Source organism: Pleurodeles waltl, chromosome 4_2, assembly GCF_031143425.1.
Source record: "Pleurodeles waltl isolate 20211129_DDA chromosome 4_2, aPleWal1.hap1.20221129, whole genome shotgun sequence".
NCBI lineage: Eukaryota > Metazoa > Chordata > Amphibia > Caudata > Salamandridae > Pleurodeles > Pleurodeles waltl.
Window position 1 is genome coordinate 742,636,208 of NC_090443.1, and position 18,408 is coordinate 742,654,615.

Sequence of the window (18,408 nt, forward strand, 5' to 3'; positions counted from 1 at the left end):
GACATGTTGCTGGCCCCATGGGGAGAGTGCCTTTGTCACTCTGAGGCCAGTAACAAAGCCTGCACTGGGTGGAGATGCTAACACCTCCCCCAGGCAGGAGCTGTGACACCTGGCGGTGAGCCTCAAAGGCTCACCCCTTTGTCACAGCCCAGCAGGGCACTCCAGCTTAGTGGAGTTGCCCGCCCCCTCCGGCCACGGCCCCCACTTTTGGCGGCAAGGCTGGAGGGAACAAAGAAAGCAACAAGGAGGAGTCACTGGCCAGTCAGGACAGCCCCTAAGGTGTCCTGAGCTGAAGTGACTCTAACTTTTAGAAATCCTCCATCTTGCAGATGGAGGATGCCCCCAATAGGGTTAGGATTGTGACCCCCTCCCCTTGGGAGGAGGCACAAAGAGGGTGTACCCACCCTCAGGGCTAGTAGCCATTGGCTACTAACCCCCCAGACCTAAACACGCCCTTAAATTTAGTATTTAAGGGCTACCCTGAACCCTAGAAAATTAGATTCCTGCAACTACAAGAAGAAGGACTGCCTAGCTGAAAACCCCTGCAGAGGAAGACCAGAAGACGACAACTGCCTTGGCTCCAGAAACTCACCGGCCTGTCTCCTGCCTTCCAAAGATCCTGCTCCAGCGACGCCTTCCAAAGGGACCAGCGACCTCGACATCCTCTGAGGACTGCCCCTGCTTCGAAAAGACAAGAAACTCCCGAGGACAGCGGACCTGCTCCAAGAAAGGCTGCAAATTTGTTTCCAGCAGCCTTGAAAGAACCCTGCAAGCTCCCCGCAAGAAGCGTGAGACTTGCAACACTGCACCCGGCGACCCCGACTCGGCTGGTGGAGATCCAACACCTCAGGAGGGACCCCAGGACTACTCTGATACTGTGAGTACCAAAACCTGTCCCCCCTGAGCCCCCACAGCGCCGCCTGCAGAGGGAATCCCAAGGCTTCTCCTGACCGCGACTCTTTGAATCCTAAGTCCTGACGCCTGGGAGAGACCCTGCACCCGCAGCCCCCAGGACCTGAAGGACCGGACTTTCACTGGAGAAGTGACCCCCAGGAGTCCCTCTCCCTTGCCCAAGTGGAGGTTTCCCCGAGGAACCCCCCCCTTGCCTGCCTGCAGCGCTGAAGAGATCCCGAGATCTCTCATAGACTAACATTGCGAACCCGACGCTTGTTCCTACACTGCACCCGGCCGCCCCTGCGCTGCTGAGGGTGAAATTTCTGTGTGGGCTTGTGTCCCCCCCGGTGCCCTACAAAACCCCCCTGGTCTGCCCTCCGAAGACGCGGGTACTTACCTGCAAGCAGACCGGAACCGGGGCACCCCCTTCTCTCCATTCTAGCCTATGTGTTTTGGGCACCACTTTGAACTCTGCACCTGACCGGCCCTGAGCTGCTGGTGTGGTGACTTTGGGGTTGCTCTGAACCCCCAACGGTGGGCTACCTTGGACCAAGAACTGAACCCTGTAAGCGTCTTACTTACCTGGTAAAACTAACCAAAAACTTACCTCCCCCAGGAACTGTGAAAATTGCACTAAGTGTCCACTTTTAAAACAGCTATTTGTCAATAACTTGTAAAGTATACATGCAATTTTTATGATTTAAAGTTACTAAAGTACTTACCTGCAATACCTTTCGAATGAGATATTACATGTAGAATTTGAACCTGTGGTTCTTAAAATAAACTAAGAAAAGATATTTTTCTATACAAAAACCTATTGGCTGGATTTGTCTCTGAGTGTGTGTACCTCATTTATTGTCTATGTGTATGTACAACAAATGCTTAACACTACTCCTTGGATAAGCCTACTGCTCGACCACACTACCACAAAATAGAGCATTAGTATTATCTCTTTTTACCACTATTTTACCTCTAAGGGGAACCCTTGGACTCTGTGCATGCTATTCCTTACTTTGAAATAGCACATACAGAGCCAACTTCCTACATTGGTGGATCAGCGGTGGGGTACAAGACTTTGCATTTGCTGGACTACTCAGCCAATACCTGATCACACAACAAATTCCAAAATTGTCATTAGAAATAGATTTTTGCAATTTGAAAAGTTTTCTAAATTCTTAAAAGACCTGCTAGGGCCTTGTGTTAGATCCTGTTTAGCATTTCTTTTAGAGTTTAAAAGTTTGTAAAAGTTTGAATTAGATTCTAGAACCAGTTGTAGATTCTTAAAAAGTATTCCAACTTTTAGAAGCAAAATGTCTAGCACAGATGTGACTGTGGTGGAACTCGACACCACACCTTACCTCCATCTTAAGATGAGGGAGCTAAGGTCACTCTGTAAAATAAAGAAAATAACAATGGGCCCCAAACCTACCAAAATACAGCTCCAGGAGCTTTTGGCAGAGTTTGAAAAGGCCAACCCCTCTGAGGGTGGCAACTCAGAGGAAGAGGATAGTGACTTGGAGGAAAATTCCCCCCTACCAGTCCTATCTAGGGAGAACAGGGTCCCTCAAACCCTGACTCCAAAAATAATAGTCAGAGATGCTGGTTCCCTCACAGGAGAGACCAACACCTCTGAAATCACTGAGGATAACCCCAGTGAAGAGGACATCCAGTTAGCCAGGATGGCCAAAAGATTGGCTTTGGAAAGACAGATCCTAGCCATAGAGAGGGAAAGACAAGAGATGGGCCTAGGACCCATCAATGGTGGCAGCAACATAAATAGGGTCAGAGATTCTCCTGACATGTTGAAAATCCCCAAAGGGATTGTAACTAAATATGAAGATGGTGATGACATCACCAAATGGTTCACAGCTTTTGAGAGGGCTTGTGTAACCAGAAAAGTGAACAAATCTCACTGGGGTGCTCTCCTTTGGGAAATGTTCACAGGAAAGTGTAGGGATAGACTCCTCACACTCTCTGGACAAGATGCAGAATCTTATGACCTCATGAAGGGTACCCTGATTGAGGGCTTTGGATTCTCCACTGAGGAGTATAGGATTAGATTCAGGGGGGCTCAAAAATCCTCGAGCCAGACCTGGGTTGACTTTGTAGACTACTCAGTGAAAACACTAGATGGTTGGATTCAAGGCAGTGGTGTAAGTAATTATGATGGGCTGTACAATTTATTTGTGAAAGAACACCTATTGAGTAATTGTTTCAATGATAAACTGCATCAGCATCTGGTAGACCTAGGACCAATTTCTCCCCAAGAATTGGGAAAGAAGGCGGACCATTGGGTCAAGACAAGGGTGTCCAAGACTTCAACAGGGGGTGACCAAAAGAAAGGGGTCACAAAGACTCCCCAGGGGAAGGGTGATGAGACAACCAAAACTAAAAATAGTAAAGAGTCTTCTACAGGCCCCCAAAAACCTGCACAGGAGGGTGGGCCCAGAGCCTCTTCACAAAACAATGGGTACAAGGGTAAAAACTTTGATCCCAAAAAGGCCTGGTGTCATAGCTGTAAACAGCATGGACACCAAACTGGAGACAAGGCCTGTCCCAAGAAAGGTTCCACTCCAAACTCCCATCCAGGTAACACTGGTATGGCTAGTCTCCAAGTGGGATCAACAGTGTGCCCAGAGCAAATCAGGGTCCACACTGAAGCTACTCTAGTTTCTGAGGGTGGGGTGGATTTAGCCACACTAGCTGTCTGGCCGCCTAACATGCAAAAATACAGACAGCAACTCTTAATTAATGGGACTAGAATAGAGGGCCTGAGGGATACAGGTGCCAGTGTCACCATGGTGACAGAGAAACTGGTTTCCCCTGGCCAATACCTGACTGGAAAAACTTACAGTCACCAACGCTGACAATCAGAGAAAAGTACATCCCATGGCAATGGTTACTTTAAAATGGGGAGGGGTCAATGGCCTGAAACAGGTGGTGGTCTCCTCAAACATCCCAGTAGACTGTCTGCTTGGAAATGACCTGGAGTCCTCAGCATGGGCTGAGGTAGAACTAAAAACCCATGCAGCCATGCTGGGTATCCCTGAACTGGTGTGTGTAAAAACAAGAGCACAATGCAAGGCACAGGGTGAAAAAGTAGAGCTGGAGTCTGGAAAAATGGCCTAGCCTACCAAGAGAACAGGAAAGTCAGTTGGGAAACCAACTGCAACACAGCAAAAGAAAGGGAACCTCTCTTCTCAGGAAGAAGTTCTGCCCTCTGAGGGAACTGAGCCTTTGGAGCTTGAACCTTATCAGGTTGAGCTCTTAGGCCCAGGGGGACCCTCAAGGGAGGAGCTGTGTAAGGGACAAGAAACCTGTCCCTCTCTTGAAGGCCTTAGGCAGCAAGCTGCTGAAGAGTCCAAGGGCAAGAAAAATGGAACACATAGGGTCTATTGGGAAGATGGACTCCTGTACACTGAGGCCAGAGACCCCAAACCTGGTGCCACTAGGAGAGTGGTAGTGCCTCAGCTGTTCAGAGAGTTCATCCTAACATTGGCCCATGACATTCCCCTTGCTGGACATTTGGGACAAACCAAGACGTGGGAGAGGCTAGTCAACCACTTCTACTGGCCCAATATGTCCAACATGGTTAAGGAGTTTTGCCTCTCCTGCCCCACCTGTCAAGCCAGTGGTAAGACAGGTGGGCACCCAAAGGCCCCCCTCATTCCACTTCCAGTGGTGGGGGTCCCCTTTGAAAGAGTGGGTGTGGACATAGTTGGTCCACTGGAACCTCCCACAGCCTCAGGAAATATGTACATCCTAGTAGTAGTGGATCATGCTACTAGGTATCCTGAAGCTATTCCCCTTAGGTCGACTACTGCCCCTGCAGTAGCCAAGGCCCTCATTGGTATCTTTACCAGAGTGGGTTTCCCTAAGGAGGTGGTGTCTGACAGAGGTACCAACTTCATGTCAGCATACCTAAAACACATGTGGAATGAGTGTGGAGTGACTTACAAATTCACTACACCATACCATCCACAAACTAATGGCTTGGTTGAGAGATTCAACAAGACATTAAAAGGCATGATCATGGGGCTCCCAGAAAAACTCAAAAGGAGATGGGATGTCCTCTTGCCATGTCTGCTTTTCGCTTACAGAGAGGTGCCACAGAAGGGAGTAGGATTCTCACCCTTTGAACTTCTGTTTGGTCATCCTGTAAGGGGACCACTTTCTCTTGTTAAAGAAGGCTGGGAGAGACCTCTTCATGAGCCTAAACAAGACATAGTGGACTATGTACTTGGCCTTCGCTCTAGAATGGCAGAGTACATGGAAAAGGCAACCAAAAACCTTGAGGCCAGCCAACAGCTCCAGAAGTTTTGGTATGACCAAAAGGCTGCACTGGTTGAGTTCCAACCAGGGCAGAAAGTCTGGGTTCTGGAGCCTGTGGCTCCCAGGGCACTCCAGGACAAATGGAGTGGCCCTTACCCAGTGCTAGAAAGGAAGAGTCAGGTCACCTACCTGGTGGACCTGGGCACAAGCAGGAGCCCCAAGAGGGTGATCCATGTGAACCGCCTTAAGCTCTTCCATGACAGGGCTGATGTGAATCTGTTGATGGTAACAGATGAGGATCAGGAGGCAGAGAGTGAGCCTCTCCCTGATCTTCTGTCATCAGACCCAAAAGATGGCTCAGTAGATGGAGTGATCTACTCAGACACCCTCTCTGGCCAACAGCAAGCTGATTGTAGGAGAGTCCTACAACAGTTTCCTGAACTCTTCTCCTTAACCCCTGGTCAGACACACCTGTGTACCCATGATGTGGACACAGGAGACAGCATGCCTGTCAAAAACAAAATTTTTAGACAGTCTGACCATGTTAAGGAAAGCATCAAGGTGGAAGTCCACAAGATGCTGGAATTGGGAGTAATTGAGCGCTCTGACAGCCCCTGGGCTAGCCCAGTGGTCTTAGTCCCCAAACCTCACACCAAAGATGGAAAGAAAGAGATGAGGTTTTGTGTGGACTACAGAGGGCTCAATTCTGTCACCAAGACAGATGCTCATCCAATTCCTAGAGCTGATGAGCTCATAGATAAATTAGGTGCTGCCAAATTCTTAAGTACCTTTGACTTGACAGCAGGGTACTGGCAAATAAAAATGGCACCTGGAGCAAAAGAGAAAACAGCATTCTCCACACCTGATGGGCATTATCAGTTTACTGTTATGCCCTTTGGTTTAAAGAATGCCCCTGCCACCTTCCAAAGGTTGGTGAATCAAGTCCTTGCTGGCTTGGAGTCCTTTAGCACAGCTTATCTTGATGATATTGCTGTCTTTAGCTCCACCTGGCAGGATCACCTGGTCCACCTGAAGAAGGTTTTGAAGGCTCTGCAATCTGCAGGCCTCTCTATCAAGGCATCCAAATGCCAGATAGGGCAGGGAACTGTGGTTTACTTGGGCCACCTTGTAGGTGGAGGCCAAGTTCAGCCACTCCAACCCAAGATCCAGACTATTCTGGACTGGGTAGCTCCAAAAACCCAGACTCAAGTCAGGGCATTCCTTGGCTTGACTGGGTATTACAGGAGGTTTGTGAAGGGATATGGATCCATTGTGACAGCCCTCACTGAACTCACCTCCAAGAAAATGCCCAAGAAAGTGAACTGGACTGTGGAATGCCAACAGGCCTTTGACACCCTGAAACAAGCAATGTGCTCAGCACCAGTTCTAAAAGCTCCAGATTATTCTAAGCAGTTCATTGTGCAGACTGATGCCTCTGAACATGGGATAGGGGCAGTTTTGTCCCAAACAAATGATGATGGCCTTGACCAGCCTGTTGCTTTCATTAGCAGGAGGTTACTCCCCAGGGAGCAGCGTTGGAGTGCCATTGAGAGGGAGGCCTTTGCTGTGGTTTGGTCCCTGAAGAAGCTGAGACCATACCTCTTTGGGACTCACTTCCTAGTTCAAACTGACCACAGACCTCTCAAATGGCTGATGCAAATGAAAGGTGAAAATCCTAAACTGTTGAGGTGGTCCATCTCCCTACAGGGAATGGACTTTATAGTGGAACACAGACCTGGGACTGCCCATGCCAATGCAGATGGCCTTTCCAGGTTCTTCCACTTAGAAAATGAAGACTCTCTTGGGAAAGGTTAGTCTCATCCTCTTTCGTTTGGGGGGGGGTTGTGTAAGGAAATGCCTCCTTGGCATGGTTGCCCCCTGACTTTTTGCCTTTGCTGATGCTATGTTTACAATTGAAAGTGTGCTGAGGCCTGCTAACCAGGCCCCAGCACCAGTGTTCTTTCCCTAACCTGTACTTTTGTATCCACAATTGGCAGACCCTGGCATCCAGATAAGTCCCTTGTAACTGGTACTTCTAGTACCAAGGGCCCTGATGCCAAGGAAGGTCTCTAAGGGCTGCAGCATGTCTTATGCCACCCTGGAGACCTCTCACTCAGCACAGACACACTGCTTGCCAGCTTGTGTGTGCTAGTGAGGACAAAACGAGTAAGTCGACATGGCACTCCCCTCAGGGTGCCATGCCAGCCTCTCACTGCCTATGCAGTATAGGTAAGACACCCCTCTAGCAGGCCTTACAGCCCTAAGGCAGGGTGCACTATACCATAGGTGAGGGTACCAGTGCATGAGCATGGTACCCCTACAGTGTCTAAACAAAACCTTAGACATTGTAAGTGCAGGGTAGCCATAAGAGTATATGGTCTGGGAGTCTGTCAAACACGAACTCCACAGCACCATAATGGCTACACTGAAAACTGGGAAGTTTGGTATCAAACTTCTCAGCACAATAAATGCACACTGATGCCAGTGTACATTTTATTGCAAAATACACCCCAGAGGGCACCTTAGAGGTGCCCCCTGAAACTTAACCCACTGTCTGTGTAGGCTGACTAGTTCCAGCAGCCTGCCACACCAGAGACATGTTGCTGGCCCCATGGGAGAGTGCCTTTGTCACTCTGAGGCCAGTAACAAAGCCTGCACTGGGTGGAGATGCTAACACCTCCCCCAGGCAGGAGCTGTGACACCTGGCGGTGAGCCTCAAAGGCTCACCCCTTTGTCACAGCCCAGCAGGGCACTCCAGCTTAGTGGAGTTGCCCGCCCCCTCCGGCCACGGCCCCCACTTTTGGCGGCAAGGCTGGAGGGAACAAAGAAAGCAACAAGGAGGAGTCACTGGCCAGTCAGGACAGCCCCTAAGGTGTCCTGAGCTGAAGTGACTCTAACTTTTAGAAATCCTCCATCTTGCAGATGGAGGATGCCCCCAATAGGGTTAGGATTGTGACCCCCTCCCCTTGGGAGGAGGCACAAAGAGGGTGTACCCACCCTCAGGGCTAGTAGCCATTGGCTACTAACCCCCCAGACCTAAACACGCCCTTAAATTTAGTATTTAAGGGCTACCCTGAACCCTAGAAAATTAGATTCCTGCAACTACAAGAAGAAGGACTGCCTAGCTGAAAACCCCTGCAGAGGAAGACCAGAAGACGACAACTGCCTTGGCTCCAGAAACTCACCGGCCTGTCTCCTGCCTTCCAAAGATCCTGCTCCAGCGACGCCTTCCAAAGGGACCAGCGACCTCGACATCCTCTGAGGACTGCCCCTGCTTCGAAAAGACAAGAAACTCCCGAGGACAGCGGACCTGCTCCAAGAAAGGCTGCAAATTTGTTTCCAGCAGCCTTGAAAGAACCCTGCAAGCTCCCCGCAAGAAGCGTGAGACTTGCAACACTGCACCCGGCGACCCCGACTCGGCTGGTGGAGATCCAACACCTCAGGAGGGACCCCAGGACTACTCTGATACTGTGAGTACCAAAACCTGTCCCCCCTGAGCCCCCACAGCGCCGCCTGCAGAGGGAATCCCAAGGCTTCTCCTGACCGCGACTCTTTGAATCCTAAGTCCTGACGCCTGGGAGAGACCCTGCACCCGCAGCCCCCAGGACCTGAAGGACCGGACTTTCACTGGAGAAGTGACCCCCAGGAGTCCCTCTCCCTTGCCCAAGTGGAGGTTTCCCCGAGGAACCCCCCCCTTGCCTGCCTGCAGCGCTGAAGAGATCCCGAGATCTCTCATAGACTAACATTGCGAACCCGACGCTTGTTCCTACACTGCACCCGGCCGCCCCTGCGCTGCTGAGGGTGAAATTTCTGTGTGGGCTTGTGTCCCCCCCGGTGCCCTACAAAACCCCCCTGGTCTGCCCTCCGAAGACGCGGGTACTTACCTGCAAGCAGACCGGAACCGGGGCACCCCCTTCTCTCCATTCTAGCCTATGTGTTTTGGGCACCACTTTGAACTCTGCACCTGACCGGCCCTGAGCTGCTGGTGTGGTGACTTTGGGGTTGCTCTGAACCCCCAACGGTGGGCTACCTTGGACCAAGAACTGAACCCTGTAAGCGTCTTACTTACCTGGTAAAACTAACCAAAAACTTACCTCCCCCAGGAACTGTGAAAATTGCACTAAGTGTCCACTTTTAAAACAGCTATTTGTCAATAACTTGTAAAGTATACATGCAATTTTTATGATTTAAAGTTACTAAAGTACTTACCTGCAATACCTTTCGAATGAGATATTACATGTAGAATTTGAACCTGTGGTTCTTAAAATAAACTAAGAAAAGATATTTTTCTATACAAAAACCTATTGGCTGGATTTGTCTCTGAGTGTGTGTACCTCATTTATTGTCTATGTGTATGTACAACAAATGCTTAACACTACTCCTTGGATAAGCCTACTGCTCGACCACACTACCACAAAATAGAGCATTAGTATTATCTCTTTTTACCACTATTTTACCTCTAAGGGGAACCCTTGGACTCTGTGCATGCTATTCCTTACTTTGAAATAGCACATACAGAGCCAACTTCCTACAGTAATGACCTAGAGGCCTCAGGTTGGGCTGATGTAGAGTTTTATGCCCATGCAGCCATGCTGGGCATCCCTGAGGAATTGTTCCCTCTCGTTTCAAGTGAAATGAAAAAGCAAAGGAGAGAAGGCCTGAAAACTCAGGATCCCTCTCCATCAACAGGTAAAAAGGGTATCACAGTATCCCCTAACCACCCTACCATTCAGGATACTATTCCTGTGGTGGGAGAAACCTCTCCTGGGGTGGCACCTGTTCCAAGGGAATCACCAGCTGGCAAAGCTGGACTCCCTGAGGTGGAAGTACCTCTCTGTGGGATAACTAACATTGGTGAGAAAAAACGCACCATTTTAGTTAACATGGAGCATCCCTCCAACCCTCCCAGAGAAACTTTAGTGCAGAAACCCTGCACTACCTCACAACACTTAGGACAGCATCCCTGCCCTAGTGTGGAGCTCATAGGACAGCATCCCTGCCCTGCTCCAACTCAAGAGAAACAGCATCCCTGTTCTCTCTTCCAGCCAGATGGACAAAGTTTTTGCCCAGCTATGGCTTTTCTGAGACAGCATCCCTGTCTGGCATTTCCATCACTACAAATAGGTTCAGTGGACAATTCCCACTGCTCTAAACTAAAACTTACTGATAGAAACTCTGAAAATACATCTTCACATTGTTGCTTAGCTAAAAAACTTCAAACAGGGTGGTTTACATCCCCACAGGGAAGTAACCATATAGTGGATGATAAAGGGAGTAACCAGTCTATTGCAGAGCTACTCTCTACTTATCACCACTTAGACAATAAAGTCTCAACTGGCCAAGGTTAGCCTTATTGTCCTTCGTTTGGGGGAGGGGGGGTTGTGTGAGAAGGTAGCCTCTTTCTAGCCTTGTTACCCCCACTTTTGGCCTGTTTGTGAGTGTATGTCCGGGTGTTTGTCACTGTTTTCACTGTCTCACTGGGATCCTGATAGCCAGGCCTCAGTGCTCATAGTGAAAACACTATGTTTTCAGTATGTTTGTTATGTGTCACTGGGATCCTGCTGGTCAGGACCCCAGTGCTCATAGGTTTGTGGCCTATATGTATGTGTCACTGGGACCCTGTCACACAGGGCCCCAGTGCTCATAGGTGTGCATGTATATGTTCCCTGTGTGGTGCCTAACTGTCTCACTGAGGCTCTGCTAACCAGAACCTCAGTGGTTATGCTCTCTCATTACTTTCAAATTGTCACTAACAGGCTAGTGACCAATTTTACCAATTTACATTGGCTTACTGGAACACCCTTATAATTCCCTAGTATATGGTACTGAGGTACCCAGGGTATTGGGGTTCCAGGAGATCCCTATGGGCTGCAGCAATTCTTTTGCCACCCATGGGGAGCTCTGACCATTCTTACACAGGCCTGCCACTGCAGCCTGAGTGAAATAACGTCCACGTTATTTCACAGCCATTTTACACTGCACTTAAGTAACTTATAAGTCACCTATATGTCTAACCTTTACCTGGTAAAGGTTAGGTGCAAAGTTACTTAGAGTGAGGGCACCCTGGCACTAGCCAAGGTGCCCCCACATTGTTCAGAGCCAATTCCCTGAACTTTGTGAGTGCGGGGACACCATTACACGTGTGCACTACCTATAGGTCACTACCTATATGTAGCTTCACCATGGTAACTCCGAATATGGCCATGTAACATGTCTATGATCATGGAATTGCCCCCTCTATGCCATCCTGGCATAGTTGGCACAATCCCATGATCCCAGTGGTCTGTAGCACAGACCCTGGTACTGCCAAACTGCCCTTCCTGGGGTTTCACTGCAGCTGCTGCTGCTGCCAACCCCTCAGACAGGCATCTGCCCTCCTGGGGTCCAGCCAGGCCTGGCCCAGGATGGCAGAACAAAGAACTTCCTCTGAGAGAGGGTGTGACACCCTCTCCCTTTGGAAAATGGTGTGAAGGCAGGGGAGGAGTAGCCTCCCCCAGCCTCTGGAAATGCTTTCTTGGGCACAGATGTGCCCAATTCTGCATAAGCCAGTCTACACCGGTTCAGGGACTCCTTATCCCCTGCTCTGGCGCGAAACTGGACAATGGAAAGGGGAGTGACCACTCCCCTGACCTGCACCTCCCCTGGGAGGTGTCCAGAGCTCCTCCAGTGTGCTCCAGACCTCTGCCATCTTGGAAACAGAGGTGCTGCTGGCACACTGGACTGCTCTGAGTGGCCAGTGCCACCAGGTGACGTCAGAGACTCCTGCTGATAGGCTCCTTCAGGTGTTAGTAGCCTATCCTCTCTCCTAAGTAGCCAAACCCTCTTTTCTGGCTATTTAGGGTCTCTGTCTCTGGGGAAACTTCAGATAACGAATGCAAGAGCTCATCCGAGTTCCTCTGCATCTCTCTCTTCACCTTCTGATAAGGAAACGACTGCTGACCGCGCTGGAAGCCTGCAAACCTGCAACATAGTAGCAAAGACGACTACTGCAACTCGGTAACGCTGATCCTGCCGCCTTCTCGACTGTTTTCCTGCTTGTGCATGCTGTGGGGGTAGCCTGCCTCCTCTCTGCACCAGAAGCTCCGAAGAAATCTCCCGTGGGTCGACGGAATCTTCCCCCTGCAACCGCAGGCACCAAAAAGCTGCATTACCGGTCCCTTGGGTCTCCTCTCAGCACGACGAGCGAGGTCCCTCGAATCCAGCGACTCTGTCCAAGTGACCCCCACAGTCCAGTGACTCTTCAGCCCAAGTTTGGTGGAGGTAAGTCCTTGCCTCACCTCGCTGGGCTGCATTGCTGGGAACCGCGACTTTGCAGCTACTCCGGCCCCTGTGCACTTCCGGCGGAAATCCTTTGTGCACAGCCAAGCCTGGGTCCACGGCACTCTAACCTGCATTGCACGACTTTCTAAGTTGGTCTCCGGCGACGTGGGACTCCTTTGTGCAACTTTGGCGAGCACAGTTTCACGCATCCTCGTAGTGTCTGTTTCTGGCACTTCTCCGGGTGCTACCTGCTTCAGTGAGGGCTCTTTGTCTTGCTCGACGTCCCCTCTCTCTTCATGTCCAATTTGCGACCTCCTGGTCCCTCCTGGGCCCCAGCAGCGTCCAAAAACGCCAAACGCACGATTTGCAGCTAGCAAGGCTTGTTGGCGTCCTTCCGGCGGGAAAACACTTCTGCACGACTCTCCAAGGCGAGAGGGATCCGTCCACCAAAGGGGAAGTCTCTAGCCCTTTTCGTTCCTGCAGAAACCTCAGCTTCTTCTGTCCAGTCGAAGCTTCTTTGCACCCGCAGCTGGCATTTCCTGGGCATCTGCCCATCTCCGACTTGCTTGTGACTTTTGGACTTGGTCCCCTTGTTCCACAGGTACCCTAGATTGGAAATCCACAGTTGTTGCATTGCTGGTTTGTGTCTTTCCTGCATTATTCCTCTAACACGACTACTTTGTCCTTAGGGGAACTTTAGTGCACTTGGCACTCACTTTTCAGGGTCTTGGGGAGGGTTATTTTTCTAACTCTCACTATTTTCTAATAGTCCCAGCGACCCTCTACAAGGTCACATAGGTTTGGGGTCCATTCGTGGTTCGCATTCCACTTTTGGAGTATATGGTTTGTGTTGCCCCTATCCCTATGTTTCCCCATTGCATCCTATTGTAACTATACATTGTTTGCACTGTTTTCTAAGACTATACTGCATATTTTTGCTATTGTGTATATATATCTTGTGTATATTTCCTATCCTCTCACTGAGGGTACACTCTAAGATACTTTGGCATATTGTCATAAAAATAAAGTACCTTTATTTTTAGTATAACTGTGTATTGTGTTTTCTTATGATATTGTGCATATGACACTAAGTGGTACTGTAGTAGCTTCACACGTCTCCTAGTTCAGCCTAAGCTGCTCTGCTAAGCTACCATTATCTATCAGCCTAAGCTGCTAGACACCCTATACACTAATAAGGGATAACTGGGCCTGGTGCAAGGTGCAAGTACCCCTTGGTACTCACTACAAGCCAGTCCAGCCTCCTACATTAGGGACCCTTGTTAGTGCCTCAAGCCCTCGGTACCAGGGGTGCCATTTACTAGAGACTTACAGACGGTGCTAAAGGATTTGCCAATTGGGGAAACAACTGTACAGTTTTGGGAAAGAGCGCTGGCACGGGGGACCTTGTTAGCAGGAACCCAATGCACCTTCAGTCAAAATGACATCAGATACCCAGGAACCCAGTGCACCCTCAGTCAAAATTACATCAGATATCAGGCAAAAAGTGGGGGTAACCATATCAAAAAGAGGCACTTTCCTACACTCTAGTCAAAGACAGATTATAGAGCAGCCACACTCACATTGAGGGAGCCTGTTACATAAGCCACTACTGGGAAGATGCGCCATAGCTACGACCATTTCCATAAGCAAATTGCTTCCTAACACAGTTTGCAACCTCACACCACCCTAATAGTTGATATAATGGATGATGTTGCTGTTTTGTGATATAATCTTAACAGCTTCTCTGATATTGAGGAACAAATACATTCAAGGTGGGGTGAATCTCTCAGATTTTCAACACATTTATGAGCAGGCACTGCTCAGACTCTGACCACAGGTCCCCGCACAATGATGTCTAAATGAGTGCCCCAATGAGGAAGCTTCCATGACCACAAATACCTGAAGCTGTAGAAGGCTGAAAGGCCAACCCCTCAGAAGTCCATCCACCAGTGCAAATCCTGATGCAGCAACTAGAAAATCTGCACCTGATCTGAGAAACTTCCTTGATGTTGTAGCCACTGCCTTTTCTGACACTGAGGAAGGACTCATCTGCTACCTTGGTAAACACTACAGGATGTAAAAGGCCATGAGGACTAGCAGACACAAAACCCACAGGCCCTGGATCAAGCTTGAGTCAAACACCTCTAAAACCTTTCCTAAATATCCGAAATCCCCTGAGGAGGAAAGACTATCATGACTATTGTGCCTTCACCAGTTAAGCATCCAAGTATGGAAATGAATGAGCTCAAGAACTTCCCAGTGAAAATGCCAGGGCTGCCAAGATCTTCCTAAAAACGGCTGATGCAGTTGTCAGTTTGATTGTAGAGAATTGCACATGTATAATCTTGGAACCCCACTGCTACCCATGAGGAGCGTCAGTGGGTGGGAGAATTGGAAGATCAAAATAAGTATGCTGAAGGTCCAGATACACCAACCAATTTCCCAAGCTCAAGGCCAACAGGGCATCAAGGACAGAAGCTTAATCTTGACCTGCTGGATGAACAAGTTCACAAGGCAGAGATCCAGGACAAGCTTCAGCCCTCTGTCCTACTCTGGGACCAACATCTTGCACTTCTCTTCTGTAGCACCACGTCTATGGACTCTTTCCTAACAGGGTAAGAACATCCACCTCAAGGTGCCAGATGGTGAGTATACCCTGAAAGAAGAGATTGGTGTGGTCTGGTGAGGAGGACAGGAAATCAAGGGCACAACCCTAGCAGGTCAGCCGAAGCACCCAGCGGTCCATCTTGACCACTTCCTACTAAATGACAAAATAGGAGACCCTATCAGCCACCTAAGAGCATGGGGGGAGTTGGCAGGGTTTAGTGGAAGTAGAGCCCTCACAGGGTGGTGGGACTGCATCAGCTGTTGCTGCTATTTCCAGATCCTACTTGAACTTCTTATCTGTGAAACAGTCAGGAAGGCATTAGCGTTCTGCTTAGAAGAAGTTTGAAAAGCCAGAGTCTCTACTGCTGAATGGGAGGACAAAAATGCAAATTACCCTAAACAGACCTATGACTTCTGGTGATATGTCAGTTGACTCCTGTCTTAAAGAGGGTTTTCCAATGCAATCACTATTGTATGCAGCAGAGCCTCACTTGAACAGGAGCAAAGGCTCTGAAGAACATGTAGAGGATCGCTAGAATTGTCAGAATGTTAGAATTCACTTCTGGGGATGCAGAATCAGTTGGAAGACACTTGCCACTTCCTAACAAATGTTGTGAAAGGCCAGATGTAAGAAATGGCAATTTCTGAAGAAATATCTAGGCCACGGACATTTTGTAAATATAAGTAAAGACTAGAATACATGTTATAAGGAGACAGGGTCTGATCAGCCTCTGAGTCGTCATCCACCAGGAGTCCTTATCTTCCATGGCCATATCATCTAAATTTGGCCCACAAATTTCTTCCAAGAAGGGGACTCTTTGGACCCTGGCGTGGGCATACTCAGATAACAGTTATGTTTTTAAGATTTGTTGCAACCATTCCTTTGCGACAGGGATGACAGTCTCCCCCATGACACTGCTGCTAGCTCTCTAGGTGGCACACCATCAACTTTGAGGTCATTGCTTAGGAGGGTCCACAACGATCATGGGAAAATAACTTTGTTGTTTCAACTTCGGGCTGGGATGTGTCAGGCTGTACCTGCCAAAATGACCAAACCAACAGGAATGCCCCACCCCACTGAACGGGTTGGTACGCGCATGTCAAATTCTGACACACCTGTCTTGGCAGGGCTGATAAGCCGCATACTCCTGGTCAGTGAGATTGGGGAAACTAGTACCTCTTGTCGAGCATCAAGATGCAAATCAGTAGATATAGGTGCATCAGTGCATTCTGAGGCACAATATGTCTCAGTTTAGGAAGGAATAAGGCACAACAGGGCTCTAAGATTGCCCAGATATACACTAATTGCAAGGTAAATTATTTATCTGCTCCAGTGTGGTTTTACTAACATCTAAATAAATGCATATGTTCACACACTTGCACACCACATCAAAGCATGTTGCATCCATGACTCTATACATAAATGCCTAGGGTCAACCGCACATTCTGTCTTTGTGCAACTCGCCTGCAATAACTGGCAAGAAAAAGACACCATTTGTTACTTCAAAATAAATATGTGTCTTTTATAGCCAGACACTAAGTACCTGAAATAGATGTAAAATAGCAACAATATTCAGCTAATTGGAGTAACAAACATGCTGGTCGATAGCTTCACTTCTCTCTGCAGACATGATCCCTTCTATACATCAAGGGGTGACCTCCTTGCAGGCAGGATCATCTCTGCATTGGAAGGGGTGACCTCTACATGTCTTCGCACAGGGAGGGTCATAACTATACTATAAAGGGTGACGTCTGCACAGCCACACATGGGACACCGCTTATTTATCACAATGGATAACCTTTATATTACTCTCTGCAAATAGGATCCCCTTCTGTACTGAATCATTCAGTGCTACTCTCAGGCAGGACTATCTCTATATCAAAAGGGCTGACCCCTACACTTCTCCCCAGAGGCAGGACCAACTCAATATTGCAAATGGTGACAATAGTGTTGCACCCTGTAGACAGGTCTCCTCTGTACAGCAAAGGGTGACCCTCAAATGCTTCCATTTGGCAGTACCCCTGCTATTCAGTAACGTTTAATCTTCCATATTGCTCACCGCGGACAGAGCCATTTTTATGTTAGAAAGGGTGAAGGTAGATAACAGGAAGAACTCTTAATTGTGATTCTTAGTGCAACACTGCCTTTTGAGCCCAGCACCTCATCTCACCTAAAGCACCTGAAACATCCATAAGTAAGGCCTCAGAGAGGATAGACTGACAGAAGGTTAAACGAGTCACAGACTTTCTCAATGACATTCTGTTAGATTTTGTATACACTTTATACATTTAGAAGATTTTACAAATATGTGTGGGTTTTTTGAGGGGGTGACCTGTGTCGGTGAGAGAGATGGAGGGCAGTAGTCACAAGCAGTTTTCCTTGAGGCCAAAGCCTGGTTCATTAGTGGAGAGGAAACTTTGGCAGACAGTGCTGAATCTTATGGCGAGGAACAGGGTGTACGGGAAGATCTGAAAGCGAATAGTGTTCAGAGAGGGTGCACAGTCAGCAATTGGTAGACAATTCTGATTTGAACCACCTTTCTACTACACTTTATTCCCCTCCTGCTCTGGCGCTCCATGTGTTTTAGAAGACAATGAACCATTTATTTTACAGTGAAGTACTGCAAAGGATTTAATAAAAACTGATATTTCTCTGCTAGATATTAATGGATGACTTATTTCATCCTACACTGAAATGGAACTTGCCTTCTAGTCCTGCTTCTAGATATGGTTTGTGAATTTTACAATAGTTCGATACCGTGATAACAATTATTCTCTAAAGAAGAATGATACTGCTTTCCTGTAACACGTTAAATTAAGCTGCAATCCTGTTGGTTGGAAGTAAGCACACAGTAAACACATAATGGCAGCAGGAATGGCTTAATGATATAATTTCCAACAGTCTAAAAGTACTGACTGTCTGTTAGCTTTCAAGGTGTAATGTCATGCATAACAAAACTATTGATCTCAATTGATTATTAGATGAAGGTTAATAATATAATTGTTAATGGGATCTTACTCTGGAAGCACATAGACTGGTGATTCTTCAGGAAAGGGTATTTGGTTGCCAGGTTCGCGTTTACGAGGAGTACTTGTGTTAATGCCTTGACCATCCCCAACAGCAGGCTTCTGCTTAATGGCAGCATCAGGAGGTGATCTGCCACTGTTTTCAGGGGTAGCATTTACAGAGTTCACCAGGCTTCCATTACACTGGGGGCCCAAAGCTTGAGCTTCGTTTCCAAGAGTCTCCATTCCTACATTTAATTCACCAAGCTTTTGAATAGATCTGCAAAACAATAGATATAGATCAAAGGTAAAGTCTTACTAGCTGGACATATTATACAATAATAATACAAAGTCTAAATAAATACAACA

The 18,408-nt window shown here is 48.2% G+C and overlaps 1 protein-coding gene across 2 annotated transcripts in view; it reads right to left on the minus strand.

Annotated features, from left to right (window-relative positions):
- WDR47 (WD repeat domain 47) overlaps positions 1-18,408 on the minus strand; it is a 357,246-nt gene that overhangs the window by 122,011 nt on the left and 216,827 nt on the right. For both annotated transcript variants that reach the window (XM_069232387.1, XM_069232388.1), the window contains one exon: positions 18,053-18,319. In XM_069232387.1, coding sequence (XP_069088488.1) covers positions 18,053-18,319 — 267 coding nt within the window. The remainder of the gene's footprint in view (positions 1-18,052; positions 18,320-18,408) is intronic.